The sequence below is a fragment of the Festucalex cinctus genome, chromosome 5 (genome assembly GCF_051991245.1).
Source record: "Festucalex cinctus isolate MCC-2025b chromosome 5, RoL_Fcin_1.0, whole genome shotgun sequence".
In the NCBI taxonomy this organism is placed as follows: Eukaryota; Metazoa; Chordata; class Actinopteri; order Syngnathiformes; family Syngnathidae; genus Festucalex; species Festucalex cinctus.
Genome location: NC_135415.1, coordinates 18,377,217 through 18,400,025, shown reverse-complemented (window position 1 = coordinate 18,400,025; position 22,809 = coordinate 18,377,217). Strand labels below are relative to the sequence as shown.

Here is a 22,809-nt window from a genome sequence, read left to right as displayed (position 1 = left end):
AAGGTATCACAAAAAACACAAAAAACAACACCAATATCTAAACAATATACAATTGCTTGATTGACTGACTTTTGGTGAACTTGATACATCAAAGTAAAAAATGTCAACATGGCCGTGGCATCCGGTGATTTTTCTGTTTGTGGCCCTCAAAGTAAAAAGTTTGAACACCCCCTGCTCTATTCACTGAAAAACTTTCATATTTACGGTTTTGTTTTTTTGCTCAGGCGCCATCTGGTGGTATTTTGGCATCAATGATGCATGGTGAAGTGAGTTTTAGACACTTACACGCACATCTAGACAACAAACCATTAGAATGGGCGTTACTGGTCAACAAAGTTTTTTTTTTTTTTTTTTTTACATAAGTTCACGTGTGCAAATATTACGACTTTACTCAAATACATAAGTCTGGGAATATTATTTGTTCAGTGTGGCCCTAATACTCCTCCTTCTACATACTACAGACAACAATGTACTGTAGAAGTCTCAGGCATACAAAGTGTGACTGTGTAGTGCTGGGGCCCTGAGCAGTGCTGCCCCCAGTGGTGCAGTGGTGTAAAGGCAGGCTTGCTGAGGCGCTTCCATGCAGCCTAGTGGCGGTGATGGACGTTACAGATTGCTTTTGTTTAATACTGTAATCCGTCGTTCCTCCAGGAAGAGGCGTCAAGTAAGGCTCCGTATTCCCGCCAACGCTATTGAGTGGTCACTTGGAAAGTTTCTGAAGTGCCGTTTGGCCAGTGGTCAATGTGAGTTTTTTTTTTTTTTTTTGGGGGGGGGGGGGGGGGGGGGGCTGTGGGAGGTGCAGGAAAGAGACGTCGTTAACTGCAAGGGTTTGCCCTCAATTTGAAAAATGTGCTCCAATTCAACAGTCAAGACAATCATGAACACTTCCTTGGAGGAGGCCTATTGACTTCTCTCGTGGTGTAAAAAGGTGCGAGGGGTTTCAAAAAAAAAAAAAAAAAAGAAAAAAAAAAAAGAAAAAAAAAAAGAAAAAAAAAAAAAGAAAAAAAAAAAAGCACGACTTATATCAAAATACTTAGTTACATTGTGTTACTTCCTGGATATCCAGTGCTGGTTGTATTAGACAGGTAGATCTTGGACAAAAGGTCTGTGTGTGCAAGCTAACAGTCTGTGTCGAAGTGAAGGCAGAAGTGAACCCCTCGCCCGACTCTTCAGGTTAAATTCAAACAAAAGTGGAGCTAATCGAGATGGAAGGTGGAGACGAGGAGATATTGACAGCCCTTGCTCCCGGTCCAATCACACAATGGACGGGATGAAGCTCTCGAGATGGGAGGGGAGGGGGACCAAGGAAGGGTGCTGCTGCCCCCTACAGGCCCGAGTGGGTCAGGGAAGCACTTGGTTCGAGCGACGCCATGACGTAGGCATAAATGCAACTCCCGTGGTTGAAAAGAGGCACAATACAGTACATTCCCTCTGAAAAGTGAGTCAGGTCTGCATCGAGAAAGAGTGAGAGAGAGCGATGGATGGGGAGGGTTCCAACTGGGACCTCTTCTTAGGAGACGTGCGTCGAAGAGGACGGCTGTTTCCAGAAGCACCAGCCTCGCTTGGTGTGCTGCTTGCGCAAGATCTCCTCCTCGTGCTCGCGCTCCTTCTGCGAGCGCAGGTAGCGGTCCTCCTCTTTCAGGAACCAAACGGGAGGCCAGCGCTGCTTCTCAAAGTGCCTCTGGTTGTCTGCATAGTGGCACACAAGTTGATGGAGTTTTAAACCCAAACATACTGCTCATTTTCCATGAATATACTCACAAATGTCTGGGATGATTAATCCATAATTCATGTTTTAGAGCAGAGATTCTCAACTGGTGGGTCCGGACCCAAAAGTAGGTCATGGACAGTGTTTGTATTTTGAGTTTTTCAGAACAGTATAGAGGCGTACCAAGTTCTCAGATAGAAGATACAATATTTGGGTAAGCATCAGGAATTGCTTCTCTGCAAATAAACAGTGTAGCTAGCTAGTAACATCATAGCTAGCAATATGCTTTTGGCAGTATTTGAATTCTGAATTTGTTTAAAAAATAGGCGTTTTCCCACCAACAAGCCCAGGAACTTTGAGTTCTGGGTAAAGGGAGTTCTTGGTAAAAGTTCCGCAGGGAATTTATGATTTGTGTTTCCACAGCCTCTTGCAGTTATCGGTAATTAATTCAAAGTACTTTGACTGAGTCCAGCTGATGGAAAAACAATACCTCCAAATTTGACCAATCAGCATAGGTCAGTGCAGCCCGCCCCTTCAAAGTTCCTGCCTGGCTCAGCAAGACCCTGCTGCCGAGATAGTACTTGGATGCCCCCTGGGGAATTTAATGGGCTCTTCGCACAGTTCGACTACTTCCTGAACTGAATACCACTTTTTTGTTTCCTATCTTTCATGAGTGGACAAACTGATTAATCCAGGTGTGTCTGGCCAATGTCGTTGTAATTACTGAGATCAGGCACACCTGGATTAATCAGCTTGTCCACTCATGAAAGACAGGAAATGAAGGACTGGTGTTGAGTTCAGGAAGTAGTGGATTTGTGCAAAGAGCCCATTACCCTGGTAATTGTTGTTGGTGGAAAAACGTGCAAACTGAATTTTACCAAAAGTTCCGGCAGTGGAAAAACCTATTGTATAATAATAATAATAATAATAATAATAATAATAATAATAATAATAATTTACATTAAATTTTAAAATTAATAGAATTATTCATTTAATTATTTATACATTAGTTTTTAAATATTATTATTAACATTATTATTACCATTATTATTATTAGTAGTAGTAGTAGTAGTAGTAGTATTTAATTTTTTATTAATAGTTTTTAAATATTATTATTAACATTACCATTATTATTATTATTATTATTATTAGTAGTAGTAGTAGTATTTAATTTTTTATTAATAGTAGTAGTATTTTTAACTATACATTATTGAATAATGAAAAATTAATTAGTTAATAACTGAAATAATTCTGTGAAACTCCATCTCAGGCAGCAAAGGCCGCGTGCATGTTTTTACCTGGCGATATGGCCTTCATGTCTTTGGGAAACTTGCGGCAGATGCTGTTATAGTTAGTGCAGATGTGATGGAGACACCAGGCTGAGAGCTGCTTGGCATTGTGGAACTGAAAGAGGGGGGAATTGGTAGAAAATGTAACAGACAGAACTGCAATACATAGTCATTTAACGTCATTCAAATATTCCTTTAAACGGACCTGGGCAAGCTCCAAATAGCCCAAGACGTGCCCATCAATGTCAACTCCTTTCACTGCCAACTGCATAAGCTCGTCAACAGCGTGCTGCTCTGAAAACGTACACACATAAGCATGTTATTATTTGCCATCTCTCGTTGTCTTCTCCTACCTTTAGCTGCAAAGAATCCTTACCAGTGAGGGCGACCAAGCGCGGCAAACAAAGACGGTTGGCCACCACTATGAGCTCAATGGCCTCCAGATCAGCACAAGGTGTCAACATGGCACAGTACAGGAACTCCAGCACGCCCCGCATACATGCAGTACTCGTGGTCGGGATGGGCACCTGCAGATTGAGGATAAATACAGGTGAGCTGGAATATTTCTCACAATTAACTACAAGGGTGACTATGTGCAAACTTGGCTATCAATACAAACAAAGCAGTGGAGGTAAAGGGTAGAGGACATCCTGTTCTGGTTCTGCTACCTTTCCTCAGATAGAAGCATGATGCCTGGTAGTGAGAGCAGTGGGTGGGAAAAAAACAAAAAACAAAGCATGCAGGGAGACAGGAAGCACCTCACGATGAAGACATTCTTGACTAGGAACATGGAAATGAGTCCACACCAACCAAAAAAAAAACAAAAAACTTCCAATTTTGACTTTTGAAGCATATTTTTAAACATTTTGGTTGAACTCCACTTTCGAGTTTCTATTGTATTCGCCAACATCCCTGTAAGCTTATGCAATGACTTCTGGATGCCGCAATCCAATCTGAATCCATTTAAGAAAATAAATGCATACAAACAAGCTGAGCTGTTTTCAATTACTGCCACTCAAGGTATGCAGCACGTCCGGAAACTATACACAGATGAAAGAGGCGACCTGAACTCTAAACAGAACCCCTGAGTCTACCTACTGAGTCGATCTTCAACTTCCATTTCTCGGCGTAATTAAGAGAATGTCAGCGTGGCAAGACCTCTCGTTATGAGTAAAAGTCACAACACTGAGACCAGGGTGGTCTCAAGAGCTTGGAGCCCCAGCTGAGACTATGGAACATTAATGAGTGGTCTCATTCACATTCATGATAGTAACTGGAGGCACTGTATTGACAGGTGGTCTGTGCTGTGCCCCTAATCATGTAAAAATCTAAAAACATTTGATATAAGAATATAAGAAGTCTACACTCCCCTGTTGAAATGCCAGGAGACTAAGATAAATATTTGTACAACTTTTTCCACCATTAATGTGACCTATAATGAGAGGCACTTTAAATGGCAGAAGGTATGCACCGATATTATGCGTTTGAATGTGATTGATCAATATTATATATAGTAATAAGGGGTGTGCACACTTGTGTAACCTTATTATTTCCCCTCTCGAAAAGATTGTCTACAGGTTATGGGTCAAACTGACAGTGGGGGAAAAAAAAAAAAAGTACTTAAATTATTTTTCTTGTTCCATCCATCCATTCATTTTCTTGACCGCTTATTCCTCACAAGGGTCGTGGGGTGTGCTGGAGCCTATCTCAGCTGGCTTTGGGCAGTAGGCGGGGAACACCCTGGACCGGTTGCCAGCCAATCGCAGTTTTCTTGTTCCAATTGTTTAATATCATTAAAACCTGACATTAGAATAGGGGTGAGTAGACTTTAAAAAACCCACTGTAAATGACTGCTTCAAGAACAAATAACTGCATTTTCATATCTCCTATCATTTCTACAGGCAATCATCAACAATTAATTGGTTTCAAATTCAAATCCTTTGTGAAGACTGTTGCACGCAGATGGTGTGAAGTCATGATATCGCACAGTCAAATGTGTGAAGCTAAAAATACCGAGAAGGAAGTGTGACATGAGCATGAAAATAGAACAACGCTGGCTGATCACAGGCTACTTTCACAGTTTGAGGAGTTTTGCCTAAGGGGATGCGCCACTCCCACCTCAAATTTGAGTGTAATTTGCTGCCATGTCACTTACTGATTCGTATGTATTTTCAATAACAAACACCGCTATGGCTGTTCCCAGAAAAGACTTACTCTGTGCCTCAATAATTTGCGCAACCACCCCATGCATACAAGGTGGAAAAAAATATAAAAGACGAAAGTACATTTGCTCTATGTGAGAGTCTAAATTTGCAGTATGAAATCATTTCCCTCGATGAGTAAGCATTTTGCAGTGTTGCAGGATGGAGAGGTCTGGTTCTGGTGTGTCAAGTGACCACGAGATCATCTCAGGAAGTGAACCAGATTACAAGTGAAACATCACATGTAATGAATCTTGCTAAATATTGAGGTGACATCATCATCATCATCATCATCATCATCAGTCCTGTAGTAAATCTTAAATCTTAAATGAAATGCTCCCGGATGTTTTACTGGATTTTGACTTATTTTGCAAGGTTCACAGAATATTCTGATCTATTGCTATAAAAACATGGAACCTACCAAAATAGTCTCTTTCATCAGGAAAGGAAAAAAAAAAAAAAGTATATTTGTATCTGTTTCCGTTTGCAGAAATTAGCATTAGAATATTATATTAATATAATATTATTCACAAACCTGTTGAAAACATTATGGAAAAGAACTTGTTGCTACATGGCACTGGCTCATCTCTTATACTCTACTGCCATCTGCTGGCCATTTTTTTTGTAATAACTACCATTGCTTTAAGCGACCTCTTCATGTAAGAAGCTGCATCAAAGCCTTCTGTATGCTCTAGTATAAAAAACAAAAAACAAAAAAACAAAAACAAAAAACAAAACAAAAAAACAAACAAACCTATAAATACGTTTTGGGGAGTGCAGGACAAAGTATTAAAAAACTATTTATACTTTTCTGGGGTTGAATGAGTTAAGCTTGTTAGGCCTCACCTCCTCAACGTAGCTTTCCATGAACGAGCCGCGGAACATGGCCGCCATCCAGTCGCAGCTGGAGATGAGCAGGGGCTTGTGGGCCGGGAGGAAGCCATCGTCCAGCTGGAACACCACATCTAAAACCGGGGTGGGAAAAGAGCATTCATCTCGTGGAATGCCACAGAAGCCCAAGCTACAGAGGGGGAAAGACGGACAAGGCAGACAAAGGCAGAGACAGACAGACACACACACACACACGCACACACACAGAGACATAGAGACACATGTAGACAAACAGAGAGATAAATTGACAGAGGGACAAAACAGCTTTTGAGAGTAAGGGAAGGAGAACAGACGTAAGGTATAGGAAATGGGGTAAACCGTGTATTGACATGTGTTGATATCAATCAAAACTGATCGTATAGTCAATTAATCGTGGCATGTATCACAAAGATAATTTTCCTGATCTCTTGACTTCCAGTTCTAAATAGATAAAGCAGATCATCTTTTAGAACAATTCATCAAGTAACTATTCATTGAGGGAAACTCTTGTTAGCGTTATGAGAAAGCCTGCCATCATTATGATGATAACGATGACTGTGAATGAACACGAAGGAGCGAATGCAAGACAGGCTGTGTTGAAGCACAGCAGATGCATGACATTGGCTGTGATAGCATGCAAACACAACAGCTTAGAGGGACAGACACCACTACACAAACAAAGAAGGCACGGAAGGACTGAGACAAGCAGACTGAAGTGCCAGTCAGTCATCAAATTGTTTGATGACTACAAAGGAAACCACCAAATACAAAATGCATATTCTCTTGGAGAAATACAATGTTAAATATACAGTGATATCAAATGTACACTTAGCGTACATTGTTAGAGATTGAAAGAGAAGTTTTGTAGTTCACTTTTGCATCTTTCACTCACAACCATTAACTTAGTGGTTCTTAACCTTGTTGGAGGTACTGAATGAACCCCACCAGTTTCCTACACGCATTCACCGAACCCTTCTTTAATGAAAAATGAAATATATACTTTCTTCGAATTTAAGACAGTAGTGTAGGGTTTTCTAGTGAACAAAATGTAACCAGGAAAGTAGCCTACTGGAACACAGCGGCAGCAGATCAATGAAAACAGCAGAGGCTCCAGAATTGAACCCTGTGGAACGCCAAATGTTTTTGGGTTTTTTTGCTCGACATAGTTAGTATGAAGAGATTCCAATAATGAAGAAATCACACGACACACTATCACAACAGTCACAAGTGGACTACTGAACATAAATAGGCCAAGCAATGTAGTGTGATCACCTGCAGCCAATGATTGTCAAGCGGGACAAATCATCACAAATCAATGAATTGACTCTTAACCACCGCCTAACCGACTAACCCACCAAGCCCCCATCAAACCCAGGTTAAGAACCACTGAATTAACTTATGCATACATGTAAAACATCTGCATGATGCATACATGTAAAAGATCTGCAATGGCACCAATGCTATTGAAGGGTTAATCAGCACAAAGGATTACCAGCAAAAGTGCCTTTGTTAAGACACTCCTTGATGCGGTTGGCTCTGCGGACATGGAACGCCTTGGTTATCTCCTGGTTCATGAAACTCTCCCTGTTGAGCACATTGGCCACCATCATCCGCAGGTCGAACACCTCAAGTAGCTCAGCGATGGTGGCCACCTGCATCAGGTCTCCTCGACCTTCATCTAGGCTGCCAGTGTACAAGTACTGCAACACGGCCTGGAACAAGAGCACGAGGTCAATTAAATGCATCTGAAACGATTCCAAGACTGCATAATATATGCATGTATGTACAGTATATACTGTATGTGGTTTACTACCCATAAACTGAATATGAAACCCATCACCTTGAATGGTTCCTCTTGTATGAGCGCATCCATGACTACCACAGTCATTAGTCGTGGTCGCCCAGTCATGGGGTCATCAACATGCTCCAGACAAACACTCAGGAAGCCTCTTCCCCATCCCGAAAGTGCCCGGCCACTCACAGGAGTCCCCAGCGAGTACTGGGCTCGAGAGGGGAGTGCATTATCACTCTGGGATGTCCGTAACGAGCCGCGCTGGAGCAGCGGGGGTCGATTCAGGCCCCGCACGCAGCCATCGACCCCGTCTTTATCAATGTCTAGGCTTTTCGTGCGCCCAGCTTGCTCCTTGGCTCCTCTTCTACTCTGCTCATCTTCCTCCCCGCTGTCCGAGCTTTCCTTGCTGTTGTCCTCCTCCCCTTGTGGCCCCGTGCAGGATGCACCAAGTTCAAGGGTGAAGAGGTCATAGAATTTGGAGCAGGAAGTAGCCAGATACACTTTGTGCGCGAAAACACGAGTGGAGCCGCCCTGCAGCAGAAAAACAACATCTGCGCAGAGCGGGTGGCAGAAGAGGGAGTCAGGGCCCTCACCGTCGGTTGGAGGTGGGTCTGGAATTCCCACTATGGGCCGTGGTGGGCGAGGGGGGAGGAAGGGTGCCTGGAGAAGTGGCCTTTGGACCTTCTTCAGGTGGGATTTCCAGAACTGCAGGTGACGACGGGAGATGAGGGCAGCTCTGATGGCGTTGTCAAATACATCCTTGACTCCAAACTGGGCTACGATGCTCGTCTCGTAGTAGGGTATCCCCAGCTCCTTTGCCACCTCATGACCTCTCTCGGGAGGAAGGATATCGGTCGGTTTGATGGGTCTGTGGGGTTAGAAAAGATCATGATGGTATTAAGGCTGGTGATGCAATGTGAATGACGGCGGGGATTACTCCCCTAAAACCACTAAAAAGTCCTAAAAAGTTCAATTCCGACCAAAATCTGTCCATTAAGGACGGATATGGAAGGCTTCTCACTTGGCAAGGGGTCGACGGGCACGATTAACCGCATCCAGGTCAGCGTAGCGGAGATCCAGCTGGCAGCCGACCAGGATGATGGGCGTCCGTGGACAGAAGTGCTTGATCTCCGGAAACCACATGGTGCGGACGTGGCGCAGGGAATTGGGATTAGCCAGAGAGAAGCAAAGCACCACCACATCCGACCTGGAGATCAGGAAGGAAGATAAACAACCGTTGCTTCATCTGCTCAAAATGAACTGGGATCAGAGATAAGACAGGAAACAAGGATGACGGATAAAAGCTGTATTTTATTTTTTAGTTTTCATGAACTTTGATAGAGCAAGGGAACAACATGAGGGAGCGATGCCACTGATTCACTGAATAATTGTCACTTTAAATTTACAAAAGCATTATGATCCAGGGGTTGCTGATCTTTAAGACCTATGTGTATTATCTTATAAGGTCTTGAGGATATATTGCTTAAAAAGACTAAGGATAAATATGTACACAAATATGCACACAAACACACATCCATGGTTGGTCTGTTAACAAATAAACAGTTCTGTTTGGACATGCTTCTAGGTAATGTTTAAAAGAGCTGTGTGACTTTGGTCATTTAGTAATTCTATTACAAGGATGACAGTGCCACATGCTGTAGGTACTTAAAAAAATAAAAAAAAATAAAAAAAATAAAAAAATAAAAACACACCTCACATTGACTTCATTTTTTTTTGGATATGCTTTTGTGAGGGGGAGGGATGGATACTAATACCAGAAACCGGTATTGTGCAGATACCCGTCTTTATTTCAAGTTATTGGTAATCGTGGTGCTTTTGTATGATCAGTAATCAGAAATTAGAAGAGGAGAAAAAGTCCATTAATTTCATGTAATTTAAAGGAGAAGGCAACACAGTCCCCTTAAAAAAAAAATTCTTGTGTTAGTGGAATATGAGTTAAGCAGCAAAATCCAGCAGTTTTTATAAATATCAGAAGGCCGCCATTTTTCTACTTGACGTCGAGTGAAAATGACATCACAGTTGCTCGGGTCTCAGATGACAACTTGACTAAAGATGATACCACAGTTACTCGGGACTCAGGCAACGACCAATCACAGCACACTTGTGTTCTGAAGATGAGCTGTGATTTTTACCTGAGACCTGAGCAACTGTGATGTCATTTTCACTCGATGGCAAGTGGCAAAATAGCCGACCCCTGAGATGGATAAAAATGGCAAGGATTTTGCTCCATAACTCATCCATCCATTCATTTTCTTGACCGCTTATTCCTCACAAGGGTCGCGGGGGGTGCTGGCGCCTATCTCAGCTGGCTCTGGGCAGTAGGCGGGGGACACCCTGGACTGGTTGCCAGCCAATCGCAGCTCCATAACTCATATTCCATAAAATTAATATTAATCAGAATATTATTTTTAGATTAGTAAGGTCACATATAACACATTTCTGTCAAGAAATGTTTAAGGTTGATTTCCTCTTAAAAAAAAAAAAAAAAAGAAGGAAAGAAAGAAAGAAACAAAGAAACCATACATTGGAACGTGTGTACACTGGTGTGTATGGTGTGTAACAAGTATTTTTATAGACATTCTTTGGGATGAGTCACTACACATCAAAATACATTCAGAGGCAGTCGGGCACATGCCAAAGCAACAGGTGGCGTGAAAAGCTCTCTCATAGTAATGCTATTTCAGCCAATCAAAAGCATAATGCGGAAAATGCTGCATGAAAAAAAAAAGAAGAAAATATTATGCTGTTTGTGTGGACGGATAGTGGACAGAAGTAGAGTTATTCCTGAAAATTTATGAACAAAATGTGTGTGTGTGTGTGTGTGTGTGTGTGTGTGTGTGTGTGTGTGTGTGTGTGTGTGTATGGGGCGGGCGAAACAAAACAAAACAATAATAAACAAAAACAAAAGACCATACTGCATAGGAGAGACATTTTAATGTGGCTCAATAAAACCAACAGGCCTTGTGACAAGTTACTTTTTTTTTTTGGGCTGTACACACCCTGCTTCTTTACTTTTCCCAGTGTAATCTCACCTAAACTCATTTTCCATTTGACATACAATACACTAGCAAGCCATTACATCACACACGGACACACAGCCAAGTCTTACCACCATGGATTGGACTTGTATACTAATAGGATCACTGCATTGCTGTCCTACTGCACTACAGTGTAGAGTAGAACTGAGGATCCAATAAGAAACATTTATTGAATAAAATCAGGTAATAATCTATGATGATCTTTGCGTATGAATGTTTTGCGTGGTGTGATTGTTTGGGTTGTGACTTTTCAGGAATAATGCGGATGGATTTAAAGACTGTGTTAGGGCTAATAATTGACCGCCAGCTATTATATGACATAAATGGGCCTGTCAGCGTTGCATGTGTTTATGTGGTGCATCCACACTACAAAGGTCACCAGTTTTCTGATTATGTAAGACACGCATGCACATGCACACACGCACGCACATCAGACATATCCTATAATAAATCTGATTTTTCTCAATAGCAATGAAATGTGTATTAGCCTACTGTCACATAATGTCTCTCAGTCCCAAAATCCGCTTGCAAGAACAATGCTTCTTTAGAAACTGCATTAATTAGCAGGAGAAACATTTTCTTTCTTAATAATTATTTATATTGGTGCAGATTGCAAATAGAAAAACATAGTTGAGGCTGAGGTTAAGTGTGACTTAGCCTATTTTCAATAATAAGACTGTATTCCCCCCCAACCTGAATTTTCCACTCCTAACAAGGCATGTGACAATCCTTGATGTCATGTTTTGAGTTTTGGTATCAACAAAGAGAGGAAGATGATGTGTGACGTGAGCTTAGTCATGCGCTCATGGGAGGTGAGACGCGCGCCAATGAACAAGTGAATGGACAAAGACGGGAGGAGGAGGATGTGAGGTTGACGCCTGCCGCTGCAGACGTCAGGCAGGCGGGCAAGCAGAAAACAGCTGAGCTGGCGCTGCGTCTTTATCAGCTGACTGCAGGCTGACAAAGCATCCGGATCATTAGCGAAGGTGTGGAAACGTACACAAACAGGGACAGACAACTGAGTCAACATGTGAAACGCTGCATATTATTGTGTGTACAGTGGATATAAAAGTCTACACCCCCAGCTTTATTTTTTAATTTCCCTGTCTTACCATTTTCATCTCTCCTTTTTTGAGTTCAAGAGGTTAAAGGTCACATTAATGGTGCGAAACATTTGAACTGATTTATATTGATCTCATTCTTTTTGGCATTCGTACAGGGGTGTGTAGACTTTTTATATCCACTGCACCTGGATGACTGTGCAATGTTCTATTACTGTATATCTCCAGCCTGTTTTCATGTGAATTTAGTAGGATTTGGTACAAAAATAGAGTTAATGCGCTGGGATTAGTAGGAAACTACGGCATATTTTTACTGTAAAAAGCCTTTGCTAAGTCTTTAGAACCATATTTGGCCATCTCACTATTAAGAAGGAGGACTGTCTGAAAACTTTCGCCTTAGATAAAAAAATAAATACAAATCCTGCAGCACCATATTTGGGTTTGTTTCTCTTTATATTAGCAAGCTGAGCTAATGGAAGATGACATACAATGTTAGGAAGTTATTTTCTAGTTCATGAAGAATTCCTTTTGGATTAGACCAACACAACACAATTGTACTAATATTATGCAATATCTAAATCGGTCGAATTATGTAATGCATTACAGGAGTTCACTGGGATTTAAATGTATTTCAAATATGTTTTGTATGATTCCCTACAAAAAAACAAAACAAAAAAACATGCTGCTTATTAGCATGGGAGAACAGCAAAATGTATCAAATCAAGATCACGCTCTGTATTTTGACATTCTCGTTGCCGGTTTTGCTTAATTACTTTTGCATTTCATGCCAATAAAGCAGCTTTGATCCAGGCATGCCGAGTAAGAGGATCAAGCCATGATCCAATCATGTCTGCTGGAGAAAGGATGTAACAGCCTGAGGGCAGAGTTCAGCTAAAAAGCGCTGCTGGTTGGGTCACACAGAAAAACCGTGTAAATTCTCCAGCCCTCCACCCCACTAGGCGTGATTTTTTTTATTTTCACTTAATAGGTTCAGTGCTTTAAAATATCTGCAATTAATACAAGAAAAATAAGAGTAATTGTGTTTTAAAGCAGCCGATCATTTGATTTTGTAGTACAGTACAGTGTGGTCTCACCTGCCATAAGCAAATCGTCGGTCCTTGTGATGGTCCCCGAATGTGTCCCAAAGCCGAAGGGACACACTGACCTCGTCCACAACATCACGAGATCTCTCTAACACCTGTAGCATAACAGCACGCACAAAAACAACACCACCATTCGACTTTACTCGGTGCAACTTTTCTTTTATTCATTCCGTTTCCTCCACGCTTTATTCTGTGTGTCTTGTGCATGTTGTGTGCCCACCTCTTGGCATACGCGATACTGGTCGATGGCCCAAACGGTTGGCACGTGGGTGGCGAGCAGCTGATACTGTGTGAGGGTGGCATTGCAAGCCCGGGCACATATAAGCCTGGTCTTGCCCACTGCATTGTCCCCTACCACCACACATTTAATGGTTTCCACATTGGGCCGCTCATAGTCTGTGTCTATATCCATGGAGAGGGCCCTGGGGAGAAGGGGAAAAAAGGGCAAGAGGTCAGTTTATTTTTAAATAAAAACAACAACAACAAAAAAAGTTCTATTGATCAGGCTTCCCAAGGGGAATGAGTCATCATTGGGACAGTCGAGGCTCTTGGCATGTAGGCACAGTGGCTTCTAGATGCCAGCCAGGCTAGGGTGGCTTTGACAAGGCTCTGAGCGTCACTGACCAGTATTTGGAGGACTCTGCCAACTCCTCTCCAGAACACATGGAGGGACTGCAGAGCTATTTCTGTAACACTACCCAGAGAAAAAAAAGAGAGATGACGTTGTCTGAGCGCACTGTCCTTTTATCACCTTGCATATCTAACCTCAATTTTAGTCACCTTGTGAATGTTGGACAGCTTGTTACAAAATTGTACAGGATATAGGAGGAAAATACAGATGATGATGACTCTAAGCTGAGCAAACAGCAACACAAGAGATGGTAATAATGCTGAATATGCATCAAGTCATACAGGTATTAATTTAACCCAGTTCTTCTCAAATAGTGGGTAGAAATACAAGGTAGTGCTGGCATGTTTTTCTTTTTTGCCATAATAGAATAAAGTGTAATTGCACATCCACTACAGTAGGTGGCAGTAGCGCTCTCATTGTCAGAGACTCGCAAGGAGTATTAGTTCCCCTGCAGAGGTGTACTTACAACAATTTTATAGACAAATGATACTATTTATAGTCACGGCAGAAAATTATTATTACAAAATAATTTCTTCTTACTTGGGAAGTTTGAGAAGCACTGATTTAACCATGTTTAAAATTGCGATTTTAGTCTGTGGTGTTTCTGAGTGCTATTTTTAATATTCGAGTTACCTTACAGGGTTTGAGACCACCCCTAAATGTAGAGTGCCCCTAAAATATGAGAAAGTACCGATATCAGACCTTATTTCAAGATATTGGTACTTGGCAGCTGATACCAGTATCGGCCGCCCTCTTGCGGCTGTTTAGGAGCAGGAACAACAAATTAGAAATCAAACTAACATAAAATTGCACATCATTGTTTTCCTTTTTTTTTTTTTGGTATGGTATCACTTGGTATCAGTGACTACTCAAGAGTTGAGCACTCACAGTGGTATCGGTTTGCTGTCAAACTTCAGCCGATGTGTTGACGATAACGCTGATGACAATAACTCCAAAAGAAGAAGAAAGGTGATGAGATGAACACTGTGTGCGAGAGCACAGTAGCTGGATGACGACTGTGATTGGATTATGCGTGAAAAGAGGCGGGGTCTTGGGGGTTATCGTTTCACTCTACAAGTTTGACGCCACTCCTGCAAACAATGAACAGGAAAATGGCAAAAGGAACTATCAGCGCTTACTTTCTCCCCAGTAAAAGTGTGCCATTTTGCTCAAGACTCAATTCCCCACAATAGACCAAATGTGTCTTTGACTACCTGTCAACAAACACGGCAAACAAAGATCAGTGTGCAGCTCTAAGGACTCACTTACAAAATAATTTAACTGAAGACAGCCTTCCCATTTTTCATTTGCCAAACCGCAAAGCAAACATTTGAATGCCAATTTTGTACACACAGCCCTTGTAGAATCTTCTCTGTTGCATAACCATCCCCCGCACACAGTTTTACCGATCCAATAATCCCTGAAAGTTTTTCAACCACTCGGCAGACTCATAAATAGAACCTATGAAACATTCATAAAAGGCCCCTGCTTGGTATTCCATTGACGTGGTTGTCTTAAGTTCGGCACCAGCTGATACGATCAGCTAAAAATGGCATCCGTTCACCGACTAGACACATGAGCCACACCATGAGCCCTGACCTGCACTTTGAGTCGTCACACATCTCCAACCTGCTTATCAACCAACAACAGTCAGGTATCATTAACAAACAATTAAATCAGTCAGGACGGAGGTGGATGTATGAGCTAAAGAAAAATGTCAATTCCCTGAGTTAAATATCCTGAAAATACGAGTGTCTTAGCAAGATTGACAAATTACTTGTATTTTCCTTAATGTCTGTCTGGCTGTGACACATCCATGTAAGGGAGACATGCAGTAATCTGAATTCTATCATTATTTTAACTACTTTCATCACCGTCATTCTTCACTTTCTATATGACAATGTTGGTGTGACAGTTTCTCAATGGTCCGTCAACCTCTTTGTACCTAATAATGCATGTTTTTAGACAATCATAAAGTACTTCCACCTGCCATTATTTTATGATGTGTTTGCTGTGTATGTACCACCAAAATTGTTCAACAAAACAACCCAGATAGAGCCGATAATAGGGTAGGTTAAATCAAACTGTTCTCAAGTACGATTAAAACTTCGCCCAACTTGTATTTCCATTAGAAGATGTGAACATCCAGAATTTTGCATTCTATCTTCTCAGAATGTAAGTATTATTTCAAGACCAGTTGAGTGATTTGTGTGCATCCAATGCAAGGACACAGTTTGGTAGCTTTTAGATAGTAAGTAAAGCCTTGCTATGGACAATAAATTCATGAGGTCAAAGCAGTAAATATTGAAAAAAAAAAAGGAACTTGGGTCCGATTTGCTTTCTGAGCACAGTCAAAGTGTGATTGAGAAAGATACGCTGCCCAAGCCTTGACTACTTAAGAACAAGCTAATGTTAACCTTCACTTTGACATCTATACCTGAATGTAAACAGTGTTTTAACTCAAACATCCACAGAGACGATTAAGTTAAAGGTCAAAATGAATTAGGCTTTATGCATTTTGAAGAGGTTAACACCATCTCAGAAAGACAAAAAAATAAAAAATAAATCATCAAAGCCTCAGGTTACAGTGTTAAAGCTCTCGGCGCTCCCAATACAAAATCAGATGTGTGAGTGGGATTTCCACAGAGACGAGCCAGTGAGGGATTATTTGAGTCTTAGGGAGGAGGAGAGGACTGTCACCCGGTATTACAATCAGTCGGTCATGCCACAGGGATCAAAAGTGCAAAACCAACAATAACCAAGCATGTTTGTGGTAAGAATTCAACCCTTATCCTAGCGCTTGGGGAGAGGAAGTAAGAGTGACGAATGGCATGTACTGTTTGTGCATGTTGAGTGTCTAATGGAGTGAGCAGCTGCTGGCGTGGACAGACACGCAAGGAGATCCAGAGCAACCCATCCATCCGTGGACCTACATTGTGTTGGTCAACAGCCATAACCCAATTATCTCCTCGACATGTTAAGCACCTGCTATCTGGTCTGTGTTTGAATTGTAATGATCTTATCCCGGCTACCACAATTATTTATAGAGGAGCTGAGCATTTATAAGGGTGCAGCGGTGCAGCTCGGAGGAACGGAAAGAGAAGCCGCTAAGCTCAGGTTTCATTTGTAGCCAATGACCTCTTGTGAACTGCACACGATTGTCTAGACTTGATCTGCTTTGTCAGTCATCACCACTGCATGGCAACAAAGATGACTGCTGGAATGTATGTAGGAAAAGGAAGATTTTTTTTTTTGTAGTCAAGAGGAAAAGTTCAAATTATTACTCTATGTTACAGCAATCAACTTTTGATATAAATAAATGTGCAGGGTATTTTTTTAAATGTCAAATGTGCTTGCATATAGTTCCCCCCCCCCACACACATTCGGTGGAAATTTGAATTCTGAGTATTTCGTGTTAACATTATGTGTAAAATGTGCATCCAAAACGTTGACTTTTGTTTTTTTGTTAAACAGCTGTGCATCATTTCGCTGCTGTGTTTCTACTTCCTTGTTAAGTCATTTCATTCATCCCTCTGCTGCTGAGCTTTGTCTGGCTTCTTCCCAGCTGTGCCCACTCAACCACTCCTCCTCTCCCACAGACTGAATCGCCCCCTCCTTCTTCCTTACTTTTATGATAGTAACACTCTGATAGATGCTCACTCACATCCATCTACAGATGTATAAATCCATCTCTGGACGTCCCACTTTACTGAATGACAGTCAAAAAGCAGCATTAAGCCGATCGTCAACCCCTCCCACACCCACTTTTGCTCCCCTCGTTCTGTTATGTAACACCTTTCGGGATCCACTGGAAGCGAACACTCATGGCACAACACACCACTTTTTGGGTCCATTTTCTTTGGCCTCGAGTTCATCCTAATCACAAGACTCTGCTTCCCTGCCTGGCAAGAAATGACCCCAATAGCCACTCGCGTTATGCTACCACAGCTTAAGAAAACAGGCTTGACTTCTATTTGGAAGCGTTGTTGGAGGAAATTTTATTATTGCATATGCAAGTATTCTTCCTAATTTGGTGACGTGTTTTACTAGCTTTTGTTTGTGTTATTTAGGTGTTGGAGACGGTGAGTGCCAGAGGCGCAGCTGGCACAGACTGCTTACATAATCGGGTCTGCAGCCTCTGCTTGGCTCCCCCGATGGCTGACGGTGGACCTCAAAGACACGCAAGCACGCATGCCGACACAAACTTGCCTGGCCCACTGCTGGAGGCACGCGCTGGTATGCAAACATCCCAATGAACGATAGTATCAAGCTTTCATGTTCAACAATACTGAGGTCTTCTTCACGCCTTCCTTTCTTGTCCTTCATTCCTCCTTCGCTGGCCATGTTTGCCACCTACTCCTTGTCCACCTCTCAGCTTGCTTGTTTCTCTCTATTTTGCACCAAGTGCTGTATTCATTATAGTATTACCATTACTATAAACATGCAAAGAGTGTTCGTTTGCCCTACTGAATTTTCTCATTATAGTACCATTTAGGCACGGGCCGATATTAGATTCTGATGGTATTATAACTGTGAGAAAAAATATCTCTTTATCACAGTATAAAATTACAATTCTAAAATGACCATTTTTGAAATATTTGGGCAAATAAAGACAGTATTTTTTCCATCAAACGCAATCTATTACCTATTATTTTTTATACAAAATATACAGAACAAACATGTCTCATGTTAAGTTAAATAAATAAACAATTCTGTTTTAATTCTTTTTAGTGAGTATGTGTCCAATCACTAGTGAGCTATTTTTAGAACATAGCTAACTTGGGGCTAACTAGTACCCGTTGACACTTTTTTTTTTTTTTAGGACAATGTACCTTAATCACAGCACAACAACCTCTGTGTTTGCAATATATTGTCTTCCTCACTCCCCACTCCTCCTTTACATGCCAAGAAGAAGAAAAAGTTAATTGCCTCCAATTAACTTCAAAAAGGAGTTTCATTTACTCTGCAAGTAGCCAATCATATTGTGCCATGTTTATTGCCAGCCAGTATGCGCGGATATTGAAACCATCCATTATCTGAAACAGTTAACCACATAGCACTCGGAGTAGATTAGACTTGATTTTTATGTCATTTGTTTTTAATCAATAAGTTCAACAAATGCATTTCATCACCATTTCCATAATATTTTTAGCACTTTTCCTTATGAAGGTCCCAGGTAAGCTTGAGCCTATTACAGCTGACATGTTGACACCATTCAGTCTTTGATTAACACAAGAGTCGGAGAAAACCACATATGTACAGATAGGACATACAAACTCCACACAGGAGCCAAGAGTCAAACCTTAAACCACTGCACTGTGAGGTAGACTGCTTTTTTATTCTTCGGGATGGACATTTGACTGCATTTTCTTTATTGAATTCTGAACAAAAGATGAGAAAGGAGGAGTAAGAGTAGGAGGAAGAAAATTACACCATCTGTTTATTTTTTTTCTTGAGGGGAAAAAGGGGCCATCTATTTTAAGAACAGTGTTTATTTATTAAAATGGACAACGCAGCTGGTAATTACTTGAGGCACGGCGTCTGTTAGTGCGGAGGTCACTATATTACGGAATTGACGGCACATTCAGCAACTGGCTAGATTGTTTGACCAGCAAAACCACGCCCTGCCGAAGTGCTTGTCAGCAAGGCACGTAACTGTCCAGTTTAAAAATGCATTTAAGAATGTAACAAGGGTGTTCGTTTCCTCTACACCCACCACTATTTATGTATCCCTTACTGCCACCACAAAGTGTGTTTATTCCAAAGATGACATCAGCACATAATAAAAAACACACGCTCCATTACCTGAGTTTACCTTCCACCTCGACCTGATAAGGAGCATTGAGAACACCCACCTCAGTAATGTAATGCAGGCTGTCAGGGTTCTGCCCCGGGCTTTGCTTTCTAAAGCCTTTCACACAGTAAAGTCACTGGCCGTTATGTCTGCACGAGACAGGAGGTAGCTGTGTTCCAGTTGCATCCCCAGTGCAAGTAGTGGGAGATCAAATTTTATCTATTTTTTTATGAACAAAGACTTAATTTTCATTAAACAATAACAACAAACGTTGAACCAACTGGAATTTGTAATTGTACTCATCTTTTTAAAAGCAAATATAGTACACGAACAGGTAATGCAAGAGCAGTATCGTACATTGAACTTTTTACATGAGAAAGACAATTATTATTAATCACCTCTCAGGTTTATGAAATATGTGATTGACATACACGTGGCCCAAACATTCGGATTGCTGACTGGACATTTTTTATTTTATTTTTTTTTTAAAGCAGGGCACGAGTGAGATGAAACAATCTCGACTCGGACACAAACTAGACTGTCCTGTTAAATCCGGGAGGTACATACGGCCTCTCACAGAACACTAATTTGCCAAAGCAAACTGTTGGGAATCACAACATTGGGTTATTTAGCTAAATAACGTTGTGACCATGCAGCCAATCACTTCCAGAGTGACAGCAAACTATAAAACCATTACTTCCAATACTTCTAATAGATTTTAACAGGTGGATTTACATTCCAATCAGGATGCTTGCACTATCACCCTCCCCCCTGTGCCTGCCACCTGTGTAACGCAAGCCCTCTGCTGACGTCATAGCTACAGGCTCAGCACTCGTGCGTGCTGTCAAACTTAACATTTCCTTGCAGAAAATGGGCTGCCATCGTCACATCCCAACCGAGACGGGCACGCACAGAATTCTCCATTTATTAGCGCGTCTTGCCTGAGAATGAGATCACACTTATCAATGAAGCACTACCTCCCATTCATAAGCACCTGACTCATTCATAATTTTTGGGGGGAAACCGAACGTGCACACCAAGGTAAATGCATTTTGCAAAGAGCATATTCATTTTTTAAATAAATAAATAAATAAATAAATATATATATATATATATATATATATATATATATATATATATATACATATACACACACACATACATATACATATACATATACATATACACACATACATATACATACAGGGTAGATATCATCATTCCACATGCCAAAAGATGCAGCTGATAAATCTTGCATAACACACCAAGCCCATCCGCTGCACTAAGACACGTAACACCTCAGCAAAAGCAGCCAGGGCATCAATAATCCCACCACTGTAAACATATCTGCTTGCAATAGGAAGCGATGCATCTATGTTGGGTTATTAGTGACGAAAGGAGATTAAAGCCCCATTAAGTGCAGAAAAAAAGCGAGTCAACATGACACGAAGAGAACGGCGTTAACTTTCAGGATTAAATGAGGTGATTGATGGCATGCAATTGGGAGCATGTGATCTTTTTTTTTCTTTCTTTCTTTCTTTGTTGAATGGAAGGGGGTCCCTACCTTCCGACGGTTCCGGAATTGACCCACATGCCACTCTGCTGGGGGTGCCCGTCTCGCAAACCGGGCAAGGACACGCAGGGAGAACAAATAGGTGATCGTTTTCTGGTCCCCTTGACACAAAGAGCATGTAGTATATCTACAAGGGGACAAAAAGGACCTCTGCCCTCTCACCCCCCCCCCCCCCCCCCCCCTTTTCCTGCTTCCCGTGGCCGCCTTCTCAAAGCTTCGCCAGCCTCGCTTCTGTTTCAGTCATCCACTGGTGACAAAAGACGCGTTTGGAACTCAAAAGATCACTTTTATAGGTTGAAAAGTACACATTAATGTGCCAGACACTCGGTTCCAGTCTGAGCCACCTCCTTTGCTGTTGTTGTTTCCCCAGCTGATTTCATCAAAAGACACGCCCCCAGCCGTGACGTCACGGCACTATTCACCCAACTCCTGCCATGCGGCGTTCATGTGCTATCAGAAAAAGCATGTACTGTGGAGTGAACATGATCCTCCCGTCACGTAGAAAAACACTCGCAAGCCATAACATCAGGCTACTTGCATAATAAAGGACATAAAACTACAATATAGGTATAAGGGCATGCAATAAAAATAGGCTAAATAAAAATTGTATTGGTCTGTGACCATTGTGAGGAAGAAGTGAATAAGAAAATGGATGGATGGATGGTTGTTTATATATATATATATATATATATATACACATACTAGGGCTGCACGATATTGGAAAAACATGCGATATGCGATATACTTGCTGAACATTGCGATATTGATATTATTGCGATATTTAACATGTACCTAAAGAAATTACATTTTTATTACCTAATGAAAGAAAAACATTTTTCATGTGGGAAAATAAGCAACCTTAATGTAATCTTAGTTAATTAAGTGTAATTATGTCTTGATAATTTTCAACTATTGAATGGCGATGCACATTTTAGTTAGTATCTGACTGGTCAAATTCATATAAAAAGCATAAAATTCCATATAAAACTTATTGCATGCCTTTGCGATATGCATATTGCAAGGGCCAATATCGCGATATCAATATTTTTTCGATATATTGTTCAGCCCTAATATATACATATACATATATATATATATATATATATATATATATATATATATATATATATATATATATATATATATATATATATATATATATATATATATATATATATATACACACACACACACACACACATATACAAATATACACAAATATATATTTAAATCTATATAGTTTATTGTGATATATTACCCATTGACATAAATGGGATGGACTGCAATGGAAAATACTGTACCTTTTGGGCCCATATTTATCTCTAGGAATTAATTCCTGGAATTTTAAGCTGATCTGAAGAGGAAACTGTTGCAGTCTTGCCAGAAACCCGATTAATATATTTGAAATATGTGATTGTGATGTCACTTTGCTCAGGCATGTTTTCATAGCAGTGTTCGAAGATAGCTGTCAGTCATTTGACTTGTAACAGAATTTGTGGTGCTATGTATTTTATGAAGCGAAGTCAAATCGGACATTATGCAGTCGCTCCCTGGCTCATCTGACATTTCCTTTGTGTTTGTGGAAGACTGAAGACAGACATCTACTGGCAGGTACTGGTACTGAGCTCTGAAAACAAAGGACACAATAAACTCCCTCACACTTCCATGATGTCGATGCAGTCGTTCAAGGCCACAGCGCCAAGAAAAGTCTTACTGCAAATAAACTGT

General features: G+C 41.0%; 1 protein-coding gene across 7 annotated transcripts in view; it reads right to left on the bottom strand.

Moving 5' to 3' along the window:
* Positions 1-992: 992 nt before the first annotated feature.
* The window catches only part of rhobtb4 (Rho related BTB domain containing 4), a 34,969-nt gene continuing 13,152 nt past the window's right edge, over positions 993-22,809 (bottom strand). For 2 of the 7 annotated variants that reach the window (XM_077521056.1, XM_077521058.1), the window contains 11 exons: positions 13,708-13,777; positions 13,304-13,505; positions 13,075-13,178; positions 8,882-9,067; positions 7,909-8,728; positions 7,561-7,780; positions 6,045-6,163; positions 3,374-3,524; positions 3,203-3,291; positions 3,007-3,112; positions 993-1,689 (listed from right to left, as the gene is read on the bottom strand). In XM_077521056.1, coding sequence (XP_077377182.1) covers positions 1,511-1,689; positions 3,007-3,112; positions 3,203-3,291; positions 3,374-3,524; positions 6,045-6,163; positions 7,561-7,780; positions 7,909-8,728; positions 8,882-9,067; positions 13,075-13,178; positions 13,304-13,505; positions 13,708-13,748 — 2,217 coding nt within the window. In that variant the 5' untranslated portion in view covers positions 13,749-13,777 and the 3' untranslated portion in view covers positions 993-1,510. Of the gene's footprint in view, positions 1,690-3,006; positions 3,113-3,202; positions 3,292-3,373; positions 3,525-6,044; positions 6,164-7,560; positions 7,781-7,908; positions 8,729-8,881; positions 9,068-13,074; positions 13,179-13,303; positions 13,506-13,707; positions 13,778-20,712; positions 20,986-21,072; positions 21,244-22,809 lie in introns of those variants that run through there. The other 5 variants (XM_077521062.1, XM_077521063.1, XM_077521059.1 and 2 more) reach the window with 4 other exon arrangements.